Here is a 21,267-nt window from a genome sequence, read left to right as displayed (position 1 = left end):
ATCTGGCTGAATCGGGGAGAATGTTTTGGGAGGATGAATTATTGGTTTGAGCCGGGTTCTGGTGCAAGACATGCTGTGCTTGTCGGACTGACACCGGGGTTCCAGACCAGACCACATTCAGTCTGCCCTTGTCTACCCCGATAGGCCAATTGCTACTGCTCATGCCCTACCTGTGGCTCCCTGTCCACTGTTTGTTCTCCATGCCACTCTTTCCTGTTTGTGCCCACCACATGCCACTTTTGTCGCAATAGCTAACACCTGTCTGTGCCACGTTTTCCATGTTTTGTGTGACTGCCCTTATCACCCTGTAAAATAAATGAATATAATCTTTATTGGACTGCCTATTATTCCATCTCCTGGTATCTGCTGCCATCTAGTGGAGAGATGTGCTAACTGACGTTACTGATTTCACCACACGTTCAGCAAAAACGTCTTCTAGGCCGTTGCATATTGACGACAAGAAGAAATCCCGTGTGTTTTGCCGTTGTCTAGCATGTCCATCCAGTCAGCATGCTGGAATTTGTAGTTTCACATCAGTATACTTCAACTGTTCCGGCCAGTAATTATATGTAATATACGGAAACTACAAATCCCAAGATTCCTTGCGTCGCATGAGGTCACATGACATAGCTGTCCTTGCAGTTCTGAGCTGTTTTACAATATCTAGTACTAGTCGTTATCAGCCACGGGATGTGTGTGAACTACAACTCCCAGGGAGCACTGCGCAGACTGAAAGAACACAGTGTGTATGTCATGTAAGGTAAGAGCAGCTATAACGAAGTCATATGAAGTGTGTATGACAGTGGTCTGCAATCTGTTGTGGAACTAAAACTCCCAGCATGTCCTGATAGATGCTGGGTAATATCGTTTTACAAAACTTTGAAGAACCACAGTTTACAGTCTAATAGTATATGAACTCTAAGGTCCCATGCACACGACCGTGCCCGTAATCGCGCCCCACGATTACAGGCACGGCTGCCCGCATTTTCGGGCCGTGCTCCCATACAAAGTAAAACACAAAAAAACTGACATGCTCCATAATTCCCGACACAGTTCTACGGCACGGACACCCATCTGTAGCGATAAAGAAAGGTGTCCGCGGCCAATAGAACTAAATGAGTCCGTAAAACCGCGGACTGTTTTACTGTCATGTGCATGGGGCCTTAATCTAAGCTTGCCATAGACCTTAGTGATCTGCTGTCTACCCATATTGTCCAGCATGGTGGCTCAGTAATTGGCGCAATCCGACAAGGGCAAGCTCTACGTGGAGTCTGTGTCGGTTCCCCTGCAGGTTCCCTGGGTTCCTCAAACACTTCAAAAACATAACGGGTATGACTATAGTGGGTGCAGAGGTTGTGGTTGCAATTGGGCACTGGTGCCTCAGGGGTCCATATTTGGGGACCCCATTAAATGTTTTGCATTGGGGTCCTGGAGCGTCAAGTTACACCTCTGCGTATTGATAGGTTAATTGGTTTCCTATAAAAATAAGAAATTAGGGAAATTAGATTGTGAGCCCCATTTGTGACAGGGAATGATGTGAATGGGGACAATCTCTGAACAGCGCTGCAGAATATGTCCGCACTATAAAAGCTACAGGAAATAAATCATAATAGGGGTGTTCTCTTGGAAGAAGGGTGGCCATGCATGAAGAGGGGACATGGAAATAGCCCTCAGCCGTTTCTGTATCTCTTATATATTTCAGTGGGGAATGACTTTGTGTGTGCAGCCCCCACTGTACACAGAACTGGCGCTAGACTTGATCGGCTTTGCATTGGTGAGTATTCCAGTTGTATGACCCTCACCAATAACACTAGACCTGTCAGAGTGACCTAGGGGACCACAGTATAATGGATCATGGAGGAACATGAAAGTAGTGTCTATACATATACCGATTCTACGAGAATTATTGGCCGACATTCACATTTTCCTTTTATTAAAATTGAATTTGTATGACCTTCTTCACGACCCGAGATCAGATGATATTGAATGACAAAAGGAAACATGTTTGATGTGGGACCAATGTCACGTAATCACTGTATAGACGGCTTCCCAAACTTTTTCCTTGTCTAAACTATGGTGACATCTGGGCCAAGAAGTCGACATCCGTACAAAAAGAGAGACATATAGAGTGGCACCTGTGCCAGCCCCAGAGCGCTGAGTCATCACAATCTACTCCATACTCAAGAGTGTGGCACTATCTACAGGGGGTGTGTGGCTTTCTATACAAGAGGTGGGGAGGTGTGGCACTATCTACAAGGAGGGGTTCTAGATAACAAGGAGGGGTGTGGCACTATCTACAAGGAGGGGTTCTAGATAACAAGGAGGGGTGTGGCACTATCTACAAGGGGGGTTCTAGATAACAAGGAGGGGTGTGGCACTATCTACAAGGAGGTGTTCTAGATAACAAGGAGGAGTGTGGCACTATCTACAGGGGGTGTGTGGCTTTCTATACAAGAGGTGGTGGAGGTGTGGCACTATCTACAAGGAGGGGTTCTAGATAACAAGGAGGGGTGTGGTACTATCTACTAGGGGGGGTATGGGATTATCTACAAGAGGAGACTGTTCATTATGTCACCATATAGTCTCATTAGCCTCAATTATACAATCTGTTTTAGTCAGGCACTGACCTCTTTAATTATTTTCTTTTAATTTATTGTTATGTTAAACGGGTTTTGCCACGAGAGACATTTATGACACATCCACAGGATACGTCATAAATGTCATATAGATGTAGGACCCACCTCTGGGACCCGCACTTATCTCCAGAACTGGGCCCCCTAAACCCCGTTCAGCCGCTGTGTGTTGCGGCTGAATGTGTTTTCCGACCATGAAACACGTTATATGGTCGTGAGTTACGTAGCAGCATAACTCGCTGAGCTATGCTGTTTACGTAAGTCGCATAGAACTTAATGGTAGTTACAGAAACAACGTAGCTCGCATGCTACGCTGCTTCTGTAACTGCCATTCACTACTATTGGAGTTACGGAAACAGCATAGCTCAGCGAGTTACGCTGTTTACGTAACTCACGACCATATAACGTGTTTCATGGTCGGAAAACACATTTTGCCGAAACAACCAGCGGCTGAATGGGGTTTAGGGGGCCCAGTTCTGGAGATAAGTGCGGGTCCCGGAGGTGGGACCTACATCTATATGACATTTATGACGTTTCCTGTGGCTATGTCATAAATGTCTCTCGTGGCAAAACCCCTTTAACTCCCTTATAGAACTATATTGCTTGTAAAATGTACAAATGGTTTTATGCTCGAGTTACATAAAAAAAATTGTGAAAAAAGAAATTGCATTGATTGGTAGAGAAAGTAAACATGGCGAGGGGGAAGGAGATGTCAGGAAAGAAGTTGGGGAGGGGGGGACACACCAAACTGAATCTTTGGCCAGGATGCTGGAGAACCTAGCTATGCCTCTGCTTTATGAATACGTTCAGTGTATGCTATGTTGGTGTGAGTAGAGCCTTATATCTATTTTTATTGTATTGTATTTTTGTTTGTTATATCTAGGACTGCAGTTTGCCATCCTATTCTGGGAGCTCTGATGGTCCCGGGGACTCATGTTCCAAAAACATGGAATTGACATTGCCGTCAGTAGCAGAGGAGCTTTTGCGAGAAATAAAACAGAAATACCAAGAGACCTCACAAAGTAAGTAAACACATCCTGAAATAGATTACTTTAACCCGTTAGTGACCGGCCCATTGTGTTTCTACGTTGGTCACTAACGGGCCTTATTCCGATGCCATAGACTTTTTACGTCGCGGCATCGGAATAAGTAAACAGAGCAGGGAGCTGTCAAATCTCCCTGCTCTCAGCAGCCAGAGGTAGCTGAGGGCTGGGGGCGTCCCTGCTCTGCCGGGTGAGATCGATATTCGTATCGATCTCACCCGTTTAACCCATTAGATGCGGTGCACAATAGCGTGCACCGCATCTGAGTGGTTTTGGAGAGAGGGAGGGAGCTCCCTCTCTCTCTCCCACCGACACCCGGCGATTTGATCGCCGAGTGTCTGTGTCTCCAATGGCAGCCGGGGGTCTAATAAAGGCCCCCAGGTCTGCCTGGAGCGAATGCCTGCTAGATCATGCCGGAGGCATGACCTAGCAGATGCCTGTCCGTGTTAAACGGACAGGCAGTAATACACTGCAATACAAAAGTATTGCAGTGTATTATAAATGCGATCGGAGAATCGCATATTATAGTCCCCTAGTGGGACTAGTAAAAAAGTGAAAAAAAAGTTTAATAAAGTTAATTTAAAAAAAATGTGAAAAAAAATTTAAAACCCAGCTTTTCCCCTCACAAAATGCTTTACTATTAAAAAAACAAAATAAAGTTAAAAAGTTACACATATTTGGCTTCGCCGCGTCCGTAACGACCCCGACTATAAAGCTGTTACATTATTTAACCCGCATCGTGAACACCGTAAAAAATGTAATAAAAAACTATGGAAAAATTGCTGTTTTCTGTGAATACTGACTTTAAAAAAATGTGATAAAAAGTGATCAAAAAGTCGCATCTACTCCAAAATGGTACCAATAAAAACTACAAGTCTTCCCGCAAAAAAAAAGCCCTCATACAACCGCATCGGCGAAAAAATAAAAACGTTACGGCTCTTCAAATATGGAGACACAAAAACAAATAATTTTGAAAAAAAAGCGTTTTTACTGTGTAAAAGTAGTAAAACATACAAAAACTATACAAATTTGGTATCGTTGCAATCGCAACAACCCGCTGAATAAAGTTATTGTGTTATTTATATCACACGGTAAACGGCGTAGATTTAAGACGCGAAAAAGAGTGGCGAAATTTCAGGTTTTTTTCTATTTCCCCCCAAATAAAAGTTAATAAAAGTTAATCAATAAATAATATGTCCCCCAAAATGGTGCTATTAAAAAATACAACTTGTCCCGCAAAAAACAAGACCTTGTACAGCTATGTCGACGCAAAAATAAAAAGGTTATAGCTCTTGGAATGTGACGATGGAAAAACTTAAAAAATGGCTTGGTCATTAAGGTTTAAAATAGGCCGGTCATTAAGGGGTTAAGTTTGAAAAGAAAATGTATTTTTTTTGGACAAGGTAATAACATACACATAACTGTGTTATGTTTAGAAATATTGCCACTTCTTCTGTGTGGCATATAAACCAAAGGCCCTTTTCTCATCACAGTGGGGTTCCATTTGGGGTTTCCATTCCTCCTTTTCGTCAGAGGAACATTGATCAATGTTAATGTTTCCGTTGCAGTTGGTTTCCATTTGTTTCAGTTCCGTAAAGTTCACATTTTTTTCACGGAAACTATAGCCTAGTCGACTACGCGATTGATTCCATTAAAAAAGGAAACTTTACGGAACGGAAACATTAACATTGATCAATGGTAATGCAAATGGAAGCTATAGTTTCCATTCGGCTTTCCATTCATCTGTTCCTCACAGAATGGATTAACGGAAACCCCAAACGGAACCCGACGGTGATGTGAACACGGCCAAAATGCCCTCTTTATTTAACCCCTTAATGACGCAGCCCAGTTTGGGTCTTAAGGCTCAAAGCCCATTTTTCAAATCTGACATGTGTCACTTTATGTGGTAATAACTCTGGAATGCTTTTACCTATCCGTGCGATTCTGAAATAGTTTTCACGTGACACATTGTACTTTATGTTAGTGGCAAAATTTGGTCGATATATTCAGTGTTTGTGTGAAAAATAGCAACATTTTGACAAAATTTAAAAAAATTAGCATTTTTATGAATTTAAATGTATCTGCTTGTAAGACAGATAGTATTACCACACAAAATAGTGACTAGTTCACATTTCCCATATGTCTACTATGGGTGGGCATCATTTTTTGAACATTCTTTTATTTTTCTAGGACGATACAAGGCTTAGAACATAAGCAGCAATTCCTCATATTTTGCAGGAAATTTCAAAAGCCTTTTTTTTTATGTACGAGTTCAGTTCTGAAGTGGCTTGATAGGGCCTATATACTAGAAACCCCCATAAAACACCCCATTGAAAAAACTAGACCCCTCAAAGTATTCAAAACAGCATTTAGAAAGTTTCTTAACCCTTTAGCATTACATAGGAATTTAAAGCAAAGTAAATTTAAAAATTTCATTTTTTATGCCGAAAATCCTTTTTATTAATTTTTTTTCTGTAAAACAGATGGTTTAACGAGGGAAACACAACTCAATATTTATTGCCCAGATTCTGCAGCTTTTAGAAATATCCCACATGTGACCCTAGTGTGATAATGGACTGAAACACAGGCCTCAGAAGCAAAGGAGCACCTGGTGGATTTTGGGGCCTCCTTTTTATTAGATTATATTTTAGACACCATGTCAGGTTTGAAGAGGTCTTGTGGTGCAAAAACAGTAGAAACCACCCAAAATTGCCCCATTTGGCAAACTACACCCCTCAAGGAATTTACCGAGGGGTATAGCGAGCATTTAGACCCCACAGGTGGAATTAGGCTGTGAAATTGAAAAGCACATATTTTTCTGATAAAACGTGCACATTTTTACAAGGAATAAAGGAGAAAAAGCACCCCAACATTTGAAAAGCAATTTCTCCCGATTACAGCAATACCCCATATGTGGTCATAAACTTCTGGTTGGACAAACGGCAGAGGAGTGCTATTTGACGTGTAGATTTTGCTGGATTGGTTTCTGGGCGCCATGTGGCATTTGCAGAGCTTCTAAAGTACCAGTACAGGGAAAACCCCTTAAAAGGGACCCCATTTTGGAAACTAAACCCCTTGAGGAATTCATTGTAGTTTTCTTGGGGTGCATTGGACTTTTTGATCATTTTGTATTCTATTTTTTAAGAGGCATAGTGACTAAAAAACAGCAATTCTACTTTTGTTTTTTTATTCCTTGTTTTTTTTACAGCATTCACCGTGCGCTATAAATCACATATTCACTTTATTCTGCGTGGCGATACGATTACGGCGATACCATATGTTTATAGTTTTTTATGTCTTATGGCGTTTGCCTGATCAAATTCTTTTTATAAAAAATAATTAACTTTTTGTGTTGCCTTATTCTAAGAGCCAGAACTTATTGATTTTTTTTCATCAAGAACGTTGTGCAAGGGCTTGTTTTTTGCATTTCGATCAGTACCATTTTTCGGTACATGCGACTTTTTGATCTCTTTTTATTCCATTTTTTGGGAGGTGAAGTGACCAAAAAATTGTGATTCTGTTTATCATTGTTTTCTTTCTCGGCGTTCACCGCGCGGGGTAAATATGGAAATACTTTTGTAGTTAAGGCCGTTACGGACGCGGCGATACCAATTATGTATAGTTTATTTGTGTTTTTTTTTTTTTAATAAAGGACTGATAATGGAAAAAGAGTGATTTTTACTTTTAAACTTTTATTTTTTGTACAACTTTTTTTTTCGTCCTACTTGAAGGCAGGAGGCCCTGATCGCTATTCTAATACACTGCACTACATGCGTACTGCAGTGTATTCGAGCTGGCAGCACGCTTAGTGGGTCCTGACTTTGTCAGGACCCACTAGGCTTCCGTAGATGGCATAGCCAGAGGCCATTGTTAGGCCTCAGCTTGCCATAGCAATCATCGGCGCCCGCGATCATGTTGCGAGATGTCGATGGTGCTTTAACTCCTAAGAAGCCTCGATCGCTATTGAACACGGCTTGTAAGGGGTTAATCAGCGGCAACCACCGCTATTGGTCCCTGCTGAAGGAGCTGCCGCAACTGCTGTAAGAGACAGCAGTTGTCACAGCTCCTGTATGTGCCGAGAGGGGGGCCGGGATGGCCGTTCCTCCCGTGATGTACTATTCCGTCACTGAGCACGAACAAGGAGCGGGAAGGAGTTAAGGACAGCAATTTTTACCATAACAACACAAATAATTAGCCTTCTGCATTCTCACAACCTTAACATTATTAGTTTTTCGTTGACACAGTTGTATAGGTCTTGTTTTGTGCTAAAAAAAATGGCTGTCATGGCTATACGCCAAAGCCACGGCTAAATAGATTGTCTGTCAGTTTATTACTGGGTATACCACAGCCCTATGGAAGCGATCAGTAGATCGCATTGTGGAATCCACTAATGAGACTAAAAAAGATATAAAATAAAGTTAAATAGTCACTAACTTTTTCAACAACTTTTGCATCAATCAATAATACAAGTGATTATAAGAAACTTTATAATATATCTTATATTCCCCACTCCCAACTGTTCACTCACTCTGAATTTACTGCTAAATCTGTCGTTTTAAGATGACACTGACTATAAACTCACTGAGGGATCAGGTTCCTATGCAAAAAACAATGGCAGGATTGCTCCCCCCACCTCAAAAAATAAAAGTTTATCAATGTGTATCCCAAAATGGGGCCCTCATACACCTCTCATCAACAAAAACAGAAAAAGTTATTACTCTTGGAATGCGGCAACATGAAAGCATATATTTTCCATGAAAAGTGCTTTTATTGTGCAAAAGTAGTCAAACAAATAAATAAAAATCTATACATATTTGGTATTGCCCTAATCGTACAGATCCATAGAATAACGTTAATGTGTCAGTTACGACGCACAGTGAACTTGCTGTTTTTTTTTCACCCCCCCCCCCAAAACAAAACGTAATAAAAATTATTTGTACCCAAAATGGTGCCGTTGAAAAATGCAACTTGTTCTGTAAAAAGCCAAGCTCTTAAAAAGTTAAAGGGTAAATAAAGGTTCAACATACTTCTGACATGTCATAGTGACATGTCAGAAGTTTTAATTGCTAGAGGTCCGAGTACTGAGACCCCCACCAATCACTAAAACGAAGTGGCAGAAGTGCTCGTGTGAGTTCTCAGCCGCCTCATTTCTGTTCGGCTTTTTCCGGAAAGCCGATGTATTGGAGTACGGGCTCATAGGTGTAACATCCACGGCCGCTGACCGACGTTCCGACTTACCCCTCAACGGCCGCGGCCATGGACTTGTGAGTATTGGCCGGCATCTCCTTACTATGACACACCAGTACTTGCCTCCGCACCGCTCTGCTGTCTCCCGCAGGCTGCGTGCTCGCGCCCTGTCCTAAAGGGTCAGCGCGCACACATGTAAAACATTACCGATTAGCCCATGATCACCCTGGAGACTATAAAAAGGGCTCTGCCCTTTCACTCCTTGCCTGAGCGTTGTTGTGTATAACCATGTTAGTCTTAGCAAATGGTCCCATAGTGTAATCCTGTTCCCAGTTCTCCTGTGCCCGGCTACTTGTATCCTGTAATCCGTGCTGTGTTTGTTCCTGAGCCTTAGCGTGTTGGAGTCGTGTTGTGCCACCTGTCACGCCTGCTGTCTTACACCACGTATGGTGTCATCTGCCACGCCTGATATCATCCGCCACGTGCGGCATCATCTGTCTTCAAGTTTCATCTGTGCCTAAGCCTCTGCTACTGTCTGTTTTCAATAGTTTTTTATTAAACAGTTTTGTAAAATAATAATATAGTAATAACACAGACTCGCAGAGTCTCAGCTTTTGCATTTCAGTAATACAATTAAACAAAGTATTAGACCAACATGGCCTCCAATAAATCTCACATTATATATCTGTCATGATGTCAACACTCCTGCCAAATATATAGTATATAAATGTATTTATTGCTAACATAGGTAACTATCCTTGACATCACATTACTTTATAGAGTACCTTAACGTGGCCTCTATGGGAGAAAGAAAAGAGAGAGAGAAAAAAAAAACACAATAACCAAAAGAAGGAGAGGGAGGGGGGAAAGGAAAGGTGTAGGGTAGAAAGGTTTCGTAACCATCTCTATGTATTCACGAAAGTGTGCGATTCCTCCATGGGTCCCAAATGGCATCAAATTTGTCTAATGTACCAGCCAGCAGATGTGTTAGGCGGTCATTAACCATTATCCATGAGATCTTAGCGATCAACATCTCCATAGACAACGTGGGTGTTCGCCAGGCCCTAGCAATAGTTATTTTAGCTGCCAGGAACACATATCGGAGAAATTTACGTGCGGGGGCCCGAACCTCCGGAATAGGACCGCATAGCAGTGCCGTAATCACATCCTTGGGGGGTTTGACTTGGATCACTGTGTCAATAAGCTGGTATACCTGGTTCCAAAAGGTGGCAACCATTGGGCACTCCCATAGAATATGCATTAGCGTGCCCTCCGCGCCACATTGCCTAAAGCAGTGAATATCCACCGATGGATTAAATCGAGCTATACGAGTGGGGACCATATACCATCTCATTAATACCTTATAACCCGCTTCCACCAAGGATGTATTGATAGATAGTTTCGAGGTCATACATGCCATCTCCCGCCACTGCTCCAATTCCACCCCCGTACCTAAATCGTGTTCCCATCGAGTCATGTAAGGGAGTTTACCTTCCGGAGTAACCAGATCGGAATATATCGTGGATATTTTACGTCGTAGGCCAGAAAGCCAGCACAGCCGTTCAAAAGTGGTCAATGTACTGATGTCCCCCTGCCTGGATTTCCAGTCCAACAAGAAATGGTGTATCTGGATGTATCTAAAATGCTCCGATGGGGGCATCGAGTGTGAGTCCTTAAAGTAATCCAAAGTTCTAATGTCCCCCCCTATAAAGAAGTCCTTAATCCTGTAAAACCCCTTATTGAGCCACCACCGGAATTCCATTCTACGCAGACCCGGAGGAAAGGCAGAATTACCCGTGATAGTCATAAGCGGATTATGCGGTGATTTAATATGAAATCTCTTTCTAAGCGAGTCCCACAGCTGTAACATCTGAGAAAGCACAGGTGAGAGAACCGGAGGACTGTCCGAGGACTCCATCCACAGTAGCGTTTCCAGCGGGAAACGGGTACATGCGGCCGTTTCAATTTGCGTCCACTGGGGGCAGTATGGTCTCGCATACATATCTGTAAACTGCGCCAGACGTGCTGCATGGTAGTAATGTTGGATATTTGGAACCCCCAGACCCCCCAGCAGTTTTAGGGGTAAATAATGTTTGTCTCTGTATTCTCGGTCTTTTAGAACCCCAAATAAACGACATAATGAGCCCTTGGATTTGTCTAAGCGCCTTCTGAGGGACCACGATAGGGAGCGTGCGAAAATAATAGAGCAATCTGGGCAAAATCGTCATTTTGATGGAGGCAATGCGACCAAACCATGAGAGATTAAGAGGGGACCATCTAGTGAGATCTGTAGCTATTTGTTGAAAAAGTGGAGGGAAGTTGTCCTTGTAGAGGGACTCTATGGTGGGCGTCAATTTGATACCTAAATACGTCAATCTACGTGCATCCCAATGAAAATCAAAGTTAAGTTTTAGGAGCTTCACTACCCCAATTGGCAATGTAAGATTCATTGCCACCGACTTGGAGTGGTTGACCTTAAGCCCAGACAGCTTGCCAAACTGATCAAGAATATGAAAGAGATTCGGCAAGGATGTGAGAGGTGTCGATATGAAAAGCAGAATGTCATCCGCAAACAATGCACATTTCTGTTCTACTCCTCCCACTTTCACCCCCCTAATGTCGGGAGAATTTCGTATGAGATTGGCCAGCGGCTCAATAGCCAGCGCAAACAGGGAAGGCGATAGCGGGCACCCCTGTCGCGTTCCTCTGCATATTGGAAAGGCTCCCGACATAAATCCCCTAGAATTTATTTTTGCTGTAGGGAGACAATATAAGATCTTAAGAATAGACAAAAAGCCGGAACCAAAGCCCATTCTTTCAAGGACATAAAACAAATATTCCCAGGATAGCGAGTCAAAGGTTTTCTGAAGGTCAAGGCTTAATAACATACTTTGACGTCCGAAAGTACCATCCCACCCCGAACGGACTGCTGAGATAATGTCCACAGCCCGTCTCGTCTGGTCCTCCGCCTGGCGGAGGGGTATAAATCCCGCCTGGTCCTTATGTATATATGTGGCGAGGAAGGAATTCAATCTAACCGCCAGAATTTTTGTCATAATCTTAAGATCCACATCGAGAAGGGATATCGGGCGGTAATTGGCCTGATCTGTATGATCCTTATGAGGTTTGGGAATGAGATGTATGTAAGCTAAATTCGAAAAAGGAGGCAAATTATTACCCTCCCGATAAGCATTGAACAGTTCAACCATGTGCGGGGCCAAGACCTCCCTAAAGTGTTTGTAATAACCTGAGGAAAACCCATCTGGCCCCGGGGCTTTGTGAGCCTTCAGATTTTTAATAACATCCAATACCTCTTCCAAGCTAAATTCAGCATCCAGCGTTTCTCTATCCCCTTGGGAAAGTTTAGTATGGAATGTTGTTTCCAGCAAGACCTTAGCCTTATTTTTATCAAACTGAGGTGGTGCTGAGTACAAAGCTGAATAAAAATCCTGAAAGGCCTTTAAAACTTTTGTGGGGTTCTGTGATAAAGATCCATCCGCCAATCGCAATTTCGGTGGTGTTGAGGTGTTAAATCGGGGCGTGAGGCGTCTGGAGAGTCATGTTCCCGGTTTATCCCCTTGTGAAAAAAACTTATGTTGTGACCATCGCAGGCTTTTTTCCGCCCAGCTTGTCAGACATAAATTTAATTCAGTTCTAGCTTCCGCTAATTTTGCTTTAATATCTGCTGAAGGGTCTGTTTTAAATTGCTTGGACAGATCCGCAAACTTCCTCTCCTTTAACGCCAGTACCTCTTTCGACCGTTTCTTATTACGCGCGGCTATCTGAATGAATTTTCCCCTAATCACTGCTTTGTGAGCCGCCCAATTGGACATAATTGAGGTGTCTGGTGCCTTATTAAGTAGGAAATATGTGTCCAATTCCCTTTGGATTTCTTTAACTATCTCCTGATCCGATAGTAGTGACTCATTCAATCTCCAAGAGGAGATAGGCGGTCTCCCACATAAATCTGACAGCCGAACCACAATCGGGTCATGATCAGACCAGGGTGTAGCCAAAATCCTAGCATCCGTGACCTTAGGGAGTAAGCTAGTTGACAGCATAACATGATCAATACGGGTGTGAATATTATGGGCTGAGGAGAAATAAGTATAATCCCTTGCTGTGGGATTAAAATCCCACCAGACATCTATGACATCCACCGAATGGAAGAAACGTGCTACTTGTATGCTGGTTGACGTAGGAGGAATAAGTCTCACCTTGGATGCGTGGGATTTATCCATGGACGCGTCCAAGGCGATATTAGAATCTCCACCCATAATTATCGGGCCCTCTATCGATGAGTGGAGCTTGCACCACATGCCTTGGAAGAACGCCGGTTGATTGGAGTTCGGGGCATAGTAGTTAATAAAGGTTATTGGAGATTCGTGTAACAGACCCGAGACCAGGATGTACCTGCCCTCCGGGTCAGAGATCGTTTTGTGAGATGTAAACGGGACCGACCGAGACAGCCATATGCCCACTCCCCTGTGCTTAGAGGCACTAGCCCAAAATTTTTGTGAGTAGTGTCTATGAAAGTACGATGGAGCAGAGGAGGTAGAGAAATGCGTTTCCTGTAGAAATAGTATATCAACAGGAGAGGATTTATAGTACAAGAAAGCTTTTCGACGCTTGATCGGGGAATTAAGGCCCTGCACATTATGTGTGAGTAAACTATAGGTCTTAGCAGATTCCAGGACCGCCATCATAGAGCAGGAGGTAGAACCATGTGCTGATTGGGATCCAGCCATAGAGACAAAGGTCAAAAATAGGAAAGAAGGGAAAGGGAAGGGAGTAAGAGACAGAACAAAAATAGGACAGACACAAAGTATCAATAGTACCGAACATAGTCTACCGACTAGGCAGTCAAGAAAAGACTGCGAAAAGGGGGCAGCAGACAGTAGTGAAGGCACAGCATTTCCGTAAATATATACCCAGACATTCAACCCCTTAACCTATATCATCCCTGAGCGTAATAGGCATTCACATGTTAAATATAAGGTAAAGCAAACTTCACATTTTTAAACGATCATATCTGTAACAGGGATACCAACTCACTGCGACCTTGACACATCAAGATCCTTCCTCGCCTTGTTCGGGCCAGCTTATAAACAAACTTTCATTACTATAAGTGGGAATCAAAAAAATCCCCTCAACTACCCCAACGTATGGAGCCCCGGCTCCCAGTCCGCTGAGAACTGCAACTGGCGGTATCAGGCTGAAACTCAACATCAGTGTTGTTTGAAGACATCTCCGGCCGATATGAAGAATAAAGAAAAAGAAAATAACTGCTTCTATATTCGACCTCCTATCCGTCATGGAGGATTCAATTGTTGCCGACGAGAGTCCACCCTCTGTTCCCGAGGTGCCTCTGGACGGCCTCCATGGGTGCGCCATATTGGTGACAACGGGGGATCATGTATAGGGAGTCGGGGGGAGCTGGACTTATCCTGGGATGGCAGAATATGTAATAGCATGGTGTTTGAGGGTCTGCAGGATAGGACGAAGCATCCGCCTTTTTGAATGGTTTGGGGAGCCAGATCAGCAAATATCTGCACCACTGTATTACAAATGGTGATCACCGGAAGCTTCCTAGCTCTTTCCATCACTTTCTCCTTAATCGAATAATAGTGGAGTTTCACTATAATATCTCTGGGAAGTCCATCCCTCCTCATGGCCGTCAATGCTCTATGGGCCCGGTCAATTTCCATATGTGATTCCGATATATCAGGTATCAAGGTAGTGAGTAGCATACGAACCCCCGCCGGTACCTCCGTCTGAGATTCCGGGACCCCTCTGATCCTGAAATTATAGCGTCGGGATCTGTTTTCCAGGTCCTTAATTCTGGTGTTCGCCTCCTCCAATTGCTCCTGCAGGTCCTCCATAAATCTGTGATTCTGGTTAACTCTTGCAGTTATGGAGGTCATTTTGGTTTCAATAGCCTGCATATGAGCCCCCACTTTATGTAAATCTTGGTGTACAGCGGCGATCTTAGAGCTTATTTCCCCCATCTGAGCTTGCATAGCTCTCGATATGCAGGAAAAGATGGCGTCCTCTGTCAATCCGGAAGTAATGGCCAGCGGCATGGGCGAGTGCTGTGGCACGGGATCGGGCCCTCTGCTTGTAAATCCTTCTGTGCCTGCGATGGTGATGCACTGCCATGCTCCCGCAGGAGCACAGGATAGTCCTGTGATAACACCGATGTGCTGGGCTGTATCTGTGTCTCCTGCTGCTGCTGCAGCAGGCCTTGCTCCGCCATGTTCGGCGCCGCCATCAGCATGTCTGCCACGGACCTCTGAGCCTGGGTTTGCTTACCCCGTCTGCCGCTCCCTCTGGCCATAGGTGGACGCCCGTCTCAATGTCTGCTGTTAGCGATATATATGCTGGGATGCCTTCACGAGGTGCGGAGCCTGGTTAGAACGCGTCCACCATGTTCAGCTGCGCGCATGCGCCCTCCTCTGCTACTGTCTGGACTATCAAAGGTGCTCTTGTACTAGGACTGTGTATAGACTGTTGTTTGGCCAGCTGCTTCTTCGCTACGGCGGTGCAGCCTAGTGGGTCCACATACCTACGGATCGTGACAATAGACTTTCTATTGAGCCCGTACTCCGCTACATTGATTTCTGGAAAAAGCCAAACAGAAACGAAGCGGCTGAGTGCTCACACGAGCACTTCTGATGCTCGTTTTAGCGATTGGTGGGGGTCTCAGTGGTCAGACCCCCACCAATCAAAACTTCTTACATGTCACTATGACATTTTAGAAATTTGTTGAACGTTTAGTTACCCTTTAGAAAAATGACTCCTCTACTTATCAGGCTCGCCGCCGCCGCCCCCCCCCCCCCCAACTCTCTGAATTTACTGCTTTCTCCGATTTCTCTAAAACAAGACGGGCTTTCATCTCACTAAGGGATCAGGTTACAGCTGCCCATAGAAGTCTATGGAGATGGGAGGGGGAGAAGGCAGAATGAGAGAGACACACACATGCTGCTGCAGCAGCTTACTAGTAAGTGTTAAATCTTACAACTGGTCTGGATTCCCAGCTACACTATTCATTACTGCTGTATAATTTCCTACATTCTACTGCAGCTTCTATATATGTGATAGATAGAGATAGGAGAGCAGGATTCTCCTCTTCTATGTGTGCAGTGTATAGAAGACATGATAGCAGTTAGGCTCCGCCCACTAGCTCAGAGAAATCTGAAAAATAAAGAGCCTGCAGAGAAGAAAATGGCTAAATAATGCAGAATACAAGTCATATAATCGCCAGAAATAGTGTTAGTCCATATGTACGCACATACGACAGCTTATTCTGAATAGTCCTCTCAAAGTGTAGGTATGCTTCTAGGGATTAGAGTCCCGCAACTTTATTCGTTATAAAAAATTGACAGTATGGTTCTGCAGGGATATTGGACATAGTATACATTCAAAAGTACTAGTAGTGGTGAGGCAGCAAACCGCATCACTAACACATCAGGGGAAAAAAACGTTCTCGGAGCTCAATATAGGATGGGGCTGTCAATATGACATGGGGGCTGATAATAGATGGCTAGACCGAGTGTGTCGGAATGAGATCTTTGTTAGCAGCTCTCCACTTTGGCTAATACAGGGGGTCCCAAGCGGGGGGGAGCCCCTAACTCTGTAATGCCTTTTTAATTTTATAGCATTTCCTAGCTCTAGAACGTTCTCGTCTCATGCAATAATTAAAGGGAAATACCTTGCATTTTTATATCTTGGCTAAATATTTCACATGGCTTAACTTCTTTTTTTTTTTTTTTTTTTTTTTTTATATTATTATTATTTCTCTGTGTGCAATTTGCTGCTTTCAGTCTCTTCATTGCCTAGGTCAGTTGTGGATTGCCAGCAGCATTTTTACTTTCTGCCAAAATCAAGATTTGGATTTGAGACATAGCCAAATCTTCAAAGATTAAAGAAAATATTTTTTATTCTTTTAATTTTTTTCTTCTGTTTGCGTAAGGCTTTGTTCATATCTGCGTTGGTTTCCGTTGGAGCTTTCTATATGGGAACCCATGAATGGAATCCAAACTGAAACAAATGTAAACCATAGGTTTCAGTTTGCATCACCAATGATTTCAATGGTGATGGATCCGGTGCATATGGTTTCCGTTTGTCTCCATTGTGTAAGGGTTCCGTCGTTTTGACGGAAGCAATACTGTAGTCGACTGCACTATTAATTCCGTCAAAACGACGGAACACTTACACAACGGGGACAAACGTAAACCATTTGCACCGGATCCCCTGACCGAAAGCTCAGACGGAACCCATGAATGGAGTCCCGACGCAGATGTGAACGAAGCCTAACACAAATGATGCCACATCTGGCTGACCCATTAACGTAATTTTATTGCAATGTTTAATGGAAATTGGAGTATTTCTAGTTTTCTTGCCTATTTATCGTGTCTGTTTTCTCGTGTCTGAAATCGTTACTGCTGTGATGTGACATGTTCTGATCTCAGTACATATGACGATATGAAGATAAGACCAGCAGATATTGACTTATTTACAGACCGTAATAAAAAAATAAATCAAAGTAATTCTGCTGTATAGAGGTTTATATGACTGTCAAAGTTATCACTTGATATATTAAAAATAATATTAGCTTAAAGAGGGTAGTTTGTGACTTTCAGCAGAGATTTACAGGTGGCAATAGACACTGCGCACAAAAACTGCTGTAAGAAAACGTTGTTATTGGTGCCCAGAGCAACCAATCAGATCATTTTTATTTTTTTCTTACCCAGCCGGAAAAAACAGAAGCTGGTATCTGATTGGTTGCTAGAGTTCGCGTTGAACATGTGCATGAGGCCTGTTACGTTTATTCCTCATAGAAACAAACCTGTCCCTGATCTGACCTTTTTTATTGATGCGTTAAATGGGTTGTTGAGGATTAGAAGAAAAGTCAGCTTTTTTTTTCCACAGAAACAGCGCCTTTCTTGTCCATAGGATGTGTCTGGTATTGCAGCTCATCTCCATTCACTTGGTTGGGGATAAGCTTCAAAACCAGACATAGACCATGAACAAAAGAGACACTATTTTTGAGGAAAATTCTGAATCTTCTAATTCTGGATAACCCCTTTAATTTTATCTGTCTCTCGATTCAGGCACATCATAGTTGGTCCTAGTTTAGAATGTTTAAAAAAAATAAAAAAATGTTTGTTTTTTATCAGGACTAAACCATTAATCTCTTTTATGGAATCTGCTTTCAAATATTCTAACAATGGAATAAAAGGATAAAGGACCTTGTCTTCTGGCACTTACAGTCTAATATTGATTTGAGCAGTGATTCGTTAGGAATAAAGTGCACAATTTATCCAGGAGATCTGACCCTTCGCTCATACAAAGGGTGTTTATGATTGGATACCAGTAAATGGGTTGTCCAGGATTAGAAAAGCATTTTTGCTTGTTTCCAGAAACAGTGCCACACCTGTCCATGGGTTGTGTCTAGTATTGCAGTTCAGCTCCATTTACGTTAATGGGGCTGAGATGCTATACAACATACAACTTGTGGACTGGGCACTGGTTTTGAAAGAAAGCAGCGATTTATTTCTAATTGTGGACAACCCCTTAACTGATTGAAGATGCATGATGTGTATATTCATCATGAGGTGATCACGGCATTCAAAGGGAAAATGAGAAGTGGGACCCCCTTTGATTGCATCACAAGGAATCCCTGTGATGCTATCGAGGGACATACCTTATATAGACATTGAAGGACCCCAGGGCTGTCTGACCATATTTTCTATTGTTAGGGCATACTTAGGTATGTCCTAACAACTGCCTGTGTGTTGTTTTTTTAAACTCGTTTTATTGAACACAAAAATTGGAAGCATTACATACGTACACCAGTCACAGTAAAATACAAAATATCTGGCAAAGGAGGAGGTATAAAACTCCTACTTAGCAAAATATAGGAAACATATACCAGGTTATATACAATCAGAATGGAAAAGATCCCAATTTACAAAGCAATCAGGATGTCACAAGCGGTCCAATGACGCCATAAGTGCATTAGCAGTTCATAAGGTTAGAGGAGATGCACACCATGCTCCTTCACAAAGTTCTTCAGACACCTTCTACTATAAAACACTGCTTTCTCAAACGGAATAGTCTTATTTACCAAAGGGTGCCATTGAGAACAGGATGGTGGGCAATCGCCCCTCCACCTAAGTACTATGGTCTTCGTAGCCAAAAATAACGTGTCTCTAAGAAAAATTCTAATGTGATGCATCCATTGATCCTCTGGTAGAAATCCCAATAGGCTATCTCAGTTAGAATCTGTAAAACATCTTTCCAAAATGCCTGAATATAAGAACACTCCCTCATTAAATGCCAAAAATTAGCATTGGGAACGTGACATCTATGACATCTTGTACGGGTTAAACGTCCCATATGATAGAGTCTAGTGGGTGTTGGGTAGATCTGATGAAGAATATTCAATTGTATCATTTTATTATAAGCCGAAGGTGAGACATGGAGATGAGACTCCAGAGCCTCCACCCAATCCCCCTCTGAGAGCGAATGTATAAGGGATTTCCATTTAGCATCAATTGGAAAATCTGTCAATCTTAATTTAGAATTCAATAGATGAGTATACAATACTGAGACCTTTTGGACCCTGAGTTATCCAAATCAAAGGGTAATTAGAAAGTTCCGCTGATCATCCGTGAACTGAGTGTGAAGCACATGACACAGCTGTAAAAATTTATAAAGGCAAGTATGAGACAGGCCACACATCTCCTGAATCTGAACAAAGGAAATAAGGGAATTACTCACATATTAATCATTCAGTGAGAGAATCTCATGCTCCCGCCAAAATCCTCCACAATCTAAAGCATATAGATGAGGAAACATGAGATTATCACACAGTGGAGCATCTTCTTTTCTGTCCTTTAAAGTCGTGCAACTCTTTAGCAGACTTCAAAATTTGACACGCAAGTTTATGCAGTGGAAGAAGTCTCCCTGAAAAAACAGCAGGAGTCTCTAAAATAGGCCAGAAAGCCTGAGTGTTCAAACAGTTACCCAACATATATTCAGAATTCGGTATCGGAACGTTCCCAACCTGTGACTTTAAATATCTCAGCTGTCTGGCCAAAAAATAAAGACAAAAATTGGGAAAGGCCATCCCTCCCCGGTTTTCAGGCACTGGAGGACAGAGAGAGCCATCCCATACAAATGAGGTCATTAGAGTATCTGTTTTATGAAAAAACTGTTTAGGTATAGCGCCACTAGAATGTCCTAATAGATAAAGAGCCTTAGGAAGCAGGATCATTTTGATAAGATTGATACGACCTACCGCTGATAATGGCAGAGTGTTCCACAACCTAAATTTATCCGCAAAAAGATCCTCCAAGGGGTAAATGTTCTTAGAGTGAGACAATGTGGGGATCTTAGTAATATGTACACCAAGAATCAACCACTGGTAAATTGTAAAAGCTATCAGACCAATCTACCTCCCACAATGGCATCAAAGCCGACTTCGCCCAATTAATATGTAATCCAGAAAAGGAGCCGAAGTGATCGATGATCTCAGCAGCTCTAGGAAGCGTAACCTCTACATCAGACATTAATAAAATAAAATCTGCATATAAACTGACCTTGTCTTCTCTGTCTCCCCCTGTTAAAGGCCTTAGCCACATTCTAACAAAACCATGGCCCATTCCCACCCACTGCATACCCCTACCTGGAAAACCACCTCGACCTTTCGAATATTTTCTGATGTCGACTTTCTGGGAATGAATCCGAATTGGTCACTGTGTATAATATGAGTAATGAGAGAATTAAGACGAATCATCAGAATTTTTGTGAACAATTTATAGTCTAAAGTCAATAAAGATATGGGTCTATAGGACCCACATTCTCCAGGATCTTTGTCCGGTTTAAGGAGAATAACTATGGTGGCCTTATACAAGGATGGAGGAATCCTACCTTCAACCAGAGAAGCCCGATACATCTGTAATAGTTGAGGACCCAGAACCTCTATATATTTCATGTAAATTTTCAATGGTAGACCATCGGGTCCAGATGATTTCCCCTCGCCATATACTTCAGGGCACTTTAAATGTCTTGTAATCTCATTATCTAAGGCTTCCCTAGCCTCCAATGTTAAGGTAGGAAAAACAATATTATCTAAGTAATCATCTAACTCATCCGCAGAATAATCAACTGTGGAAGTATAAAAATCCTGATAGAACTCACAGAATCGCTCCGCAATCTGATCCACCTTAGACAGTACAGAGCCCTCCCTGGATTTAATCTTCATTATAGCAGGCGCGGAACTATTACGTACAATTTGAGCCAAAAGGCGGCTAGATTGGTTTCCAAGCTCAAACTAATTTTGCCTAAGGAAGAACCATTTCCTATCACTCTTCTCTTGCAGATGTAGCAAGGTAGCC

At 42.7% G+C, this 21,267-nt stretch overlaps 1 protein-coding gene across 3 annotated transcripts in view; it reads left to right on the top strand.

The window, feature by feature from the left end:
- Positions 1 to 21,267, top strand: part of ZSWIM7 (zinc finger SWIM-type containing 7) — a 90,648-nt gene that overhangs the window by 243 nt on the left and 69,138 nt on the right. Inside the window, exons 1-3 of one of the 3 annotated variants that reach the window (XM_075854376.1) lie at positions 444 to 760; positions 1,703 to 1,774; positions 3,517 to 3,655. In XM_075854376.1, the coding sequence (XP_075710491.1) occupies positions 749 to 760; positions 1,703 to 1,774; positions 3,517 to 3,655 (223 nt within the window). In that variant the 5' untranslated portion in view covers positions 444 to 748. Of the gene's footprint in view, positions 1 to 443; positions 761 to 1,702; positions 1,775 to 3,516; positions 3,656 to 21,267 lie in introns of those variants that run through there. The other 2 variants (XM_075854377.1, XM_075854379.1) reach the window with 2 other exon arrangements.

Source organism: Rhinoderma darwinii, chromosome 2, assembly GCF_050947455.1.
Source record: "Rhinoderma darwinii isolate aRhiDar2 chromosome 2, aRhiDar2.hap1, whole genome shotgun sequence".
Lineage (NCBI taxonomy): Eukaryota > Metazoa > Chordata > Amphibia > Anura > Rhinodermatidae > Rhinoderma > Rhinoderma darwinii.
Note: the sequence above shows the minus strand (reverse complement) of the source record. Positions and strands in the feature narration are given on the sequence as shown.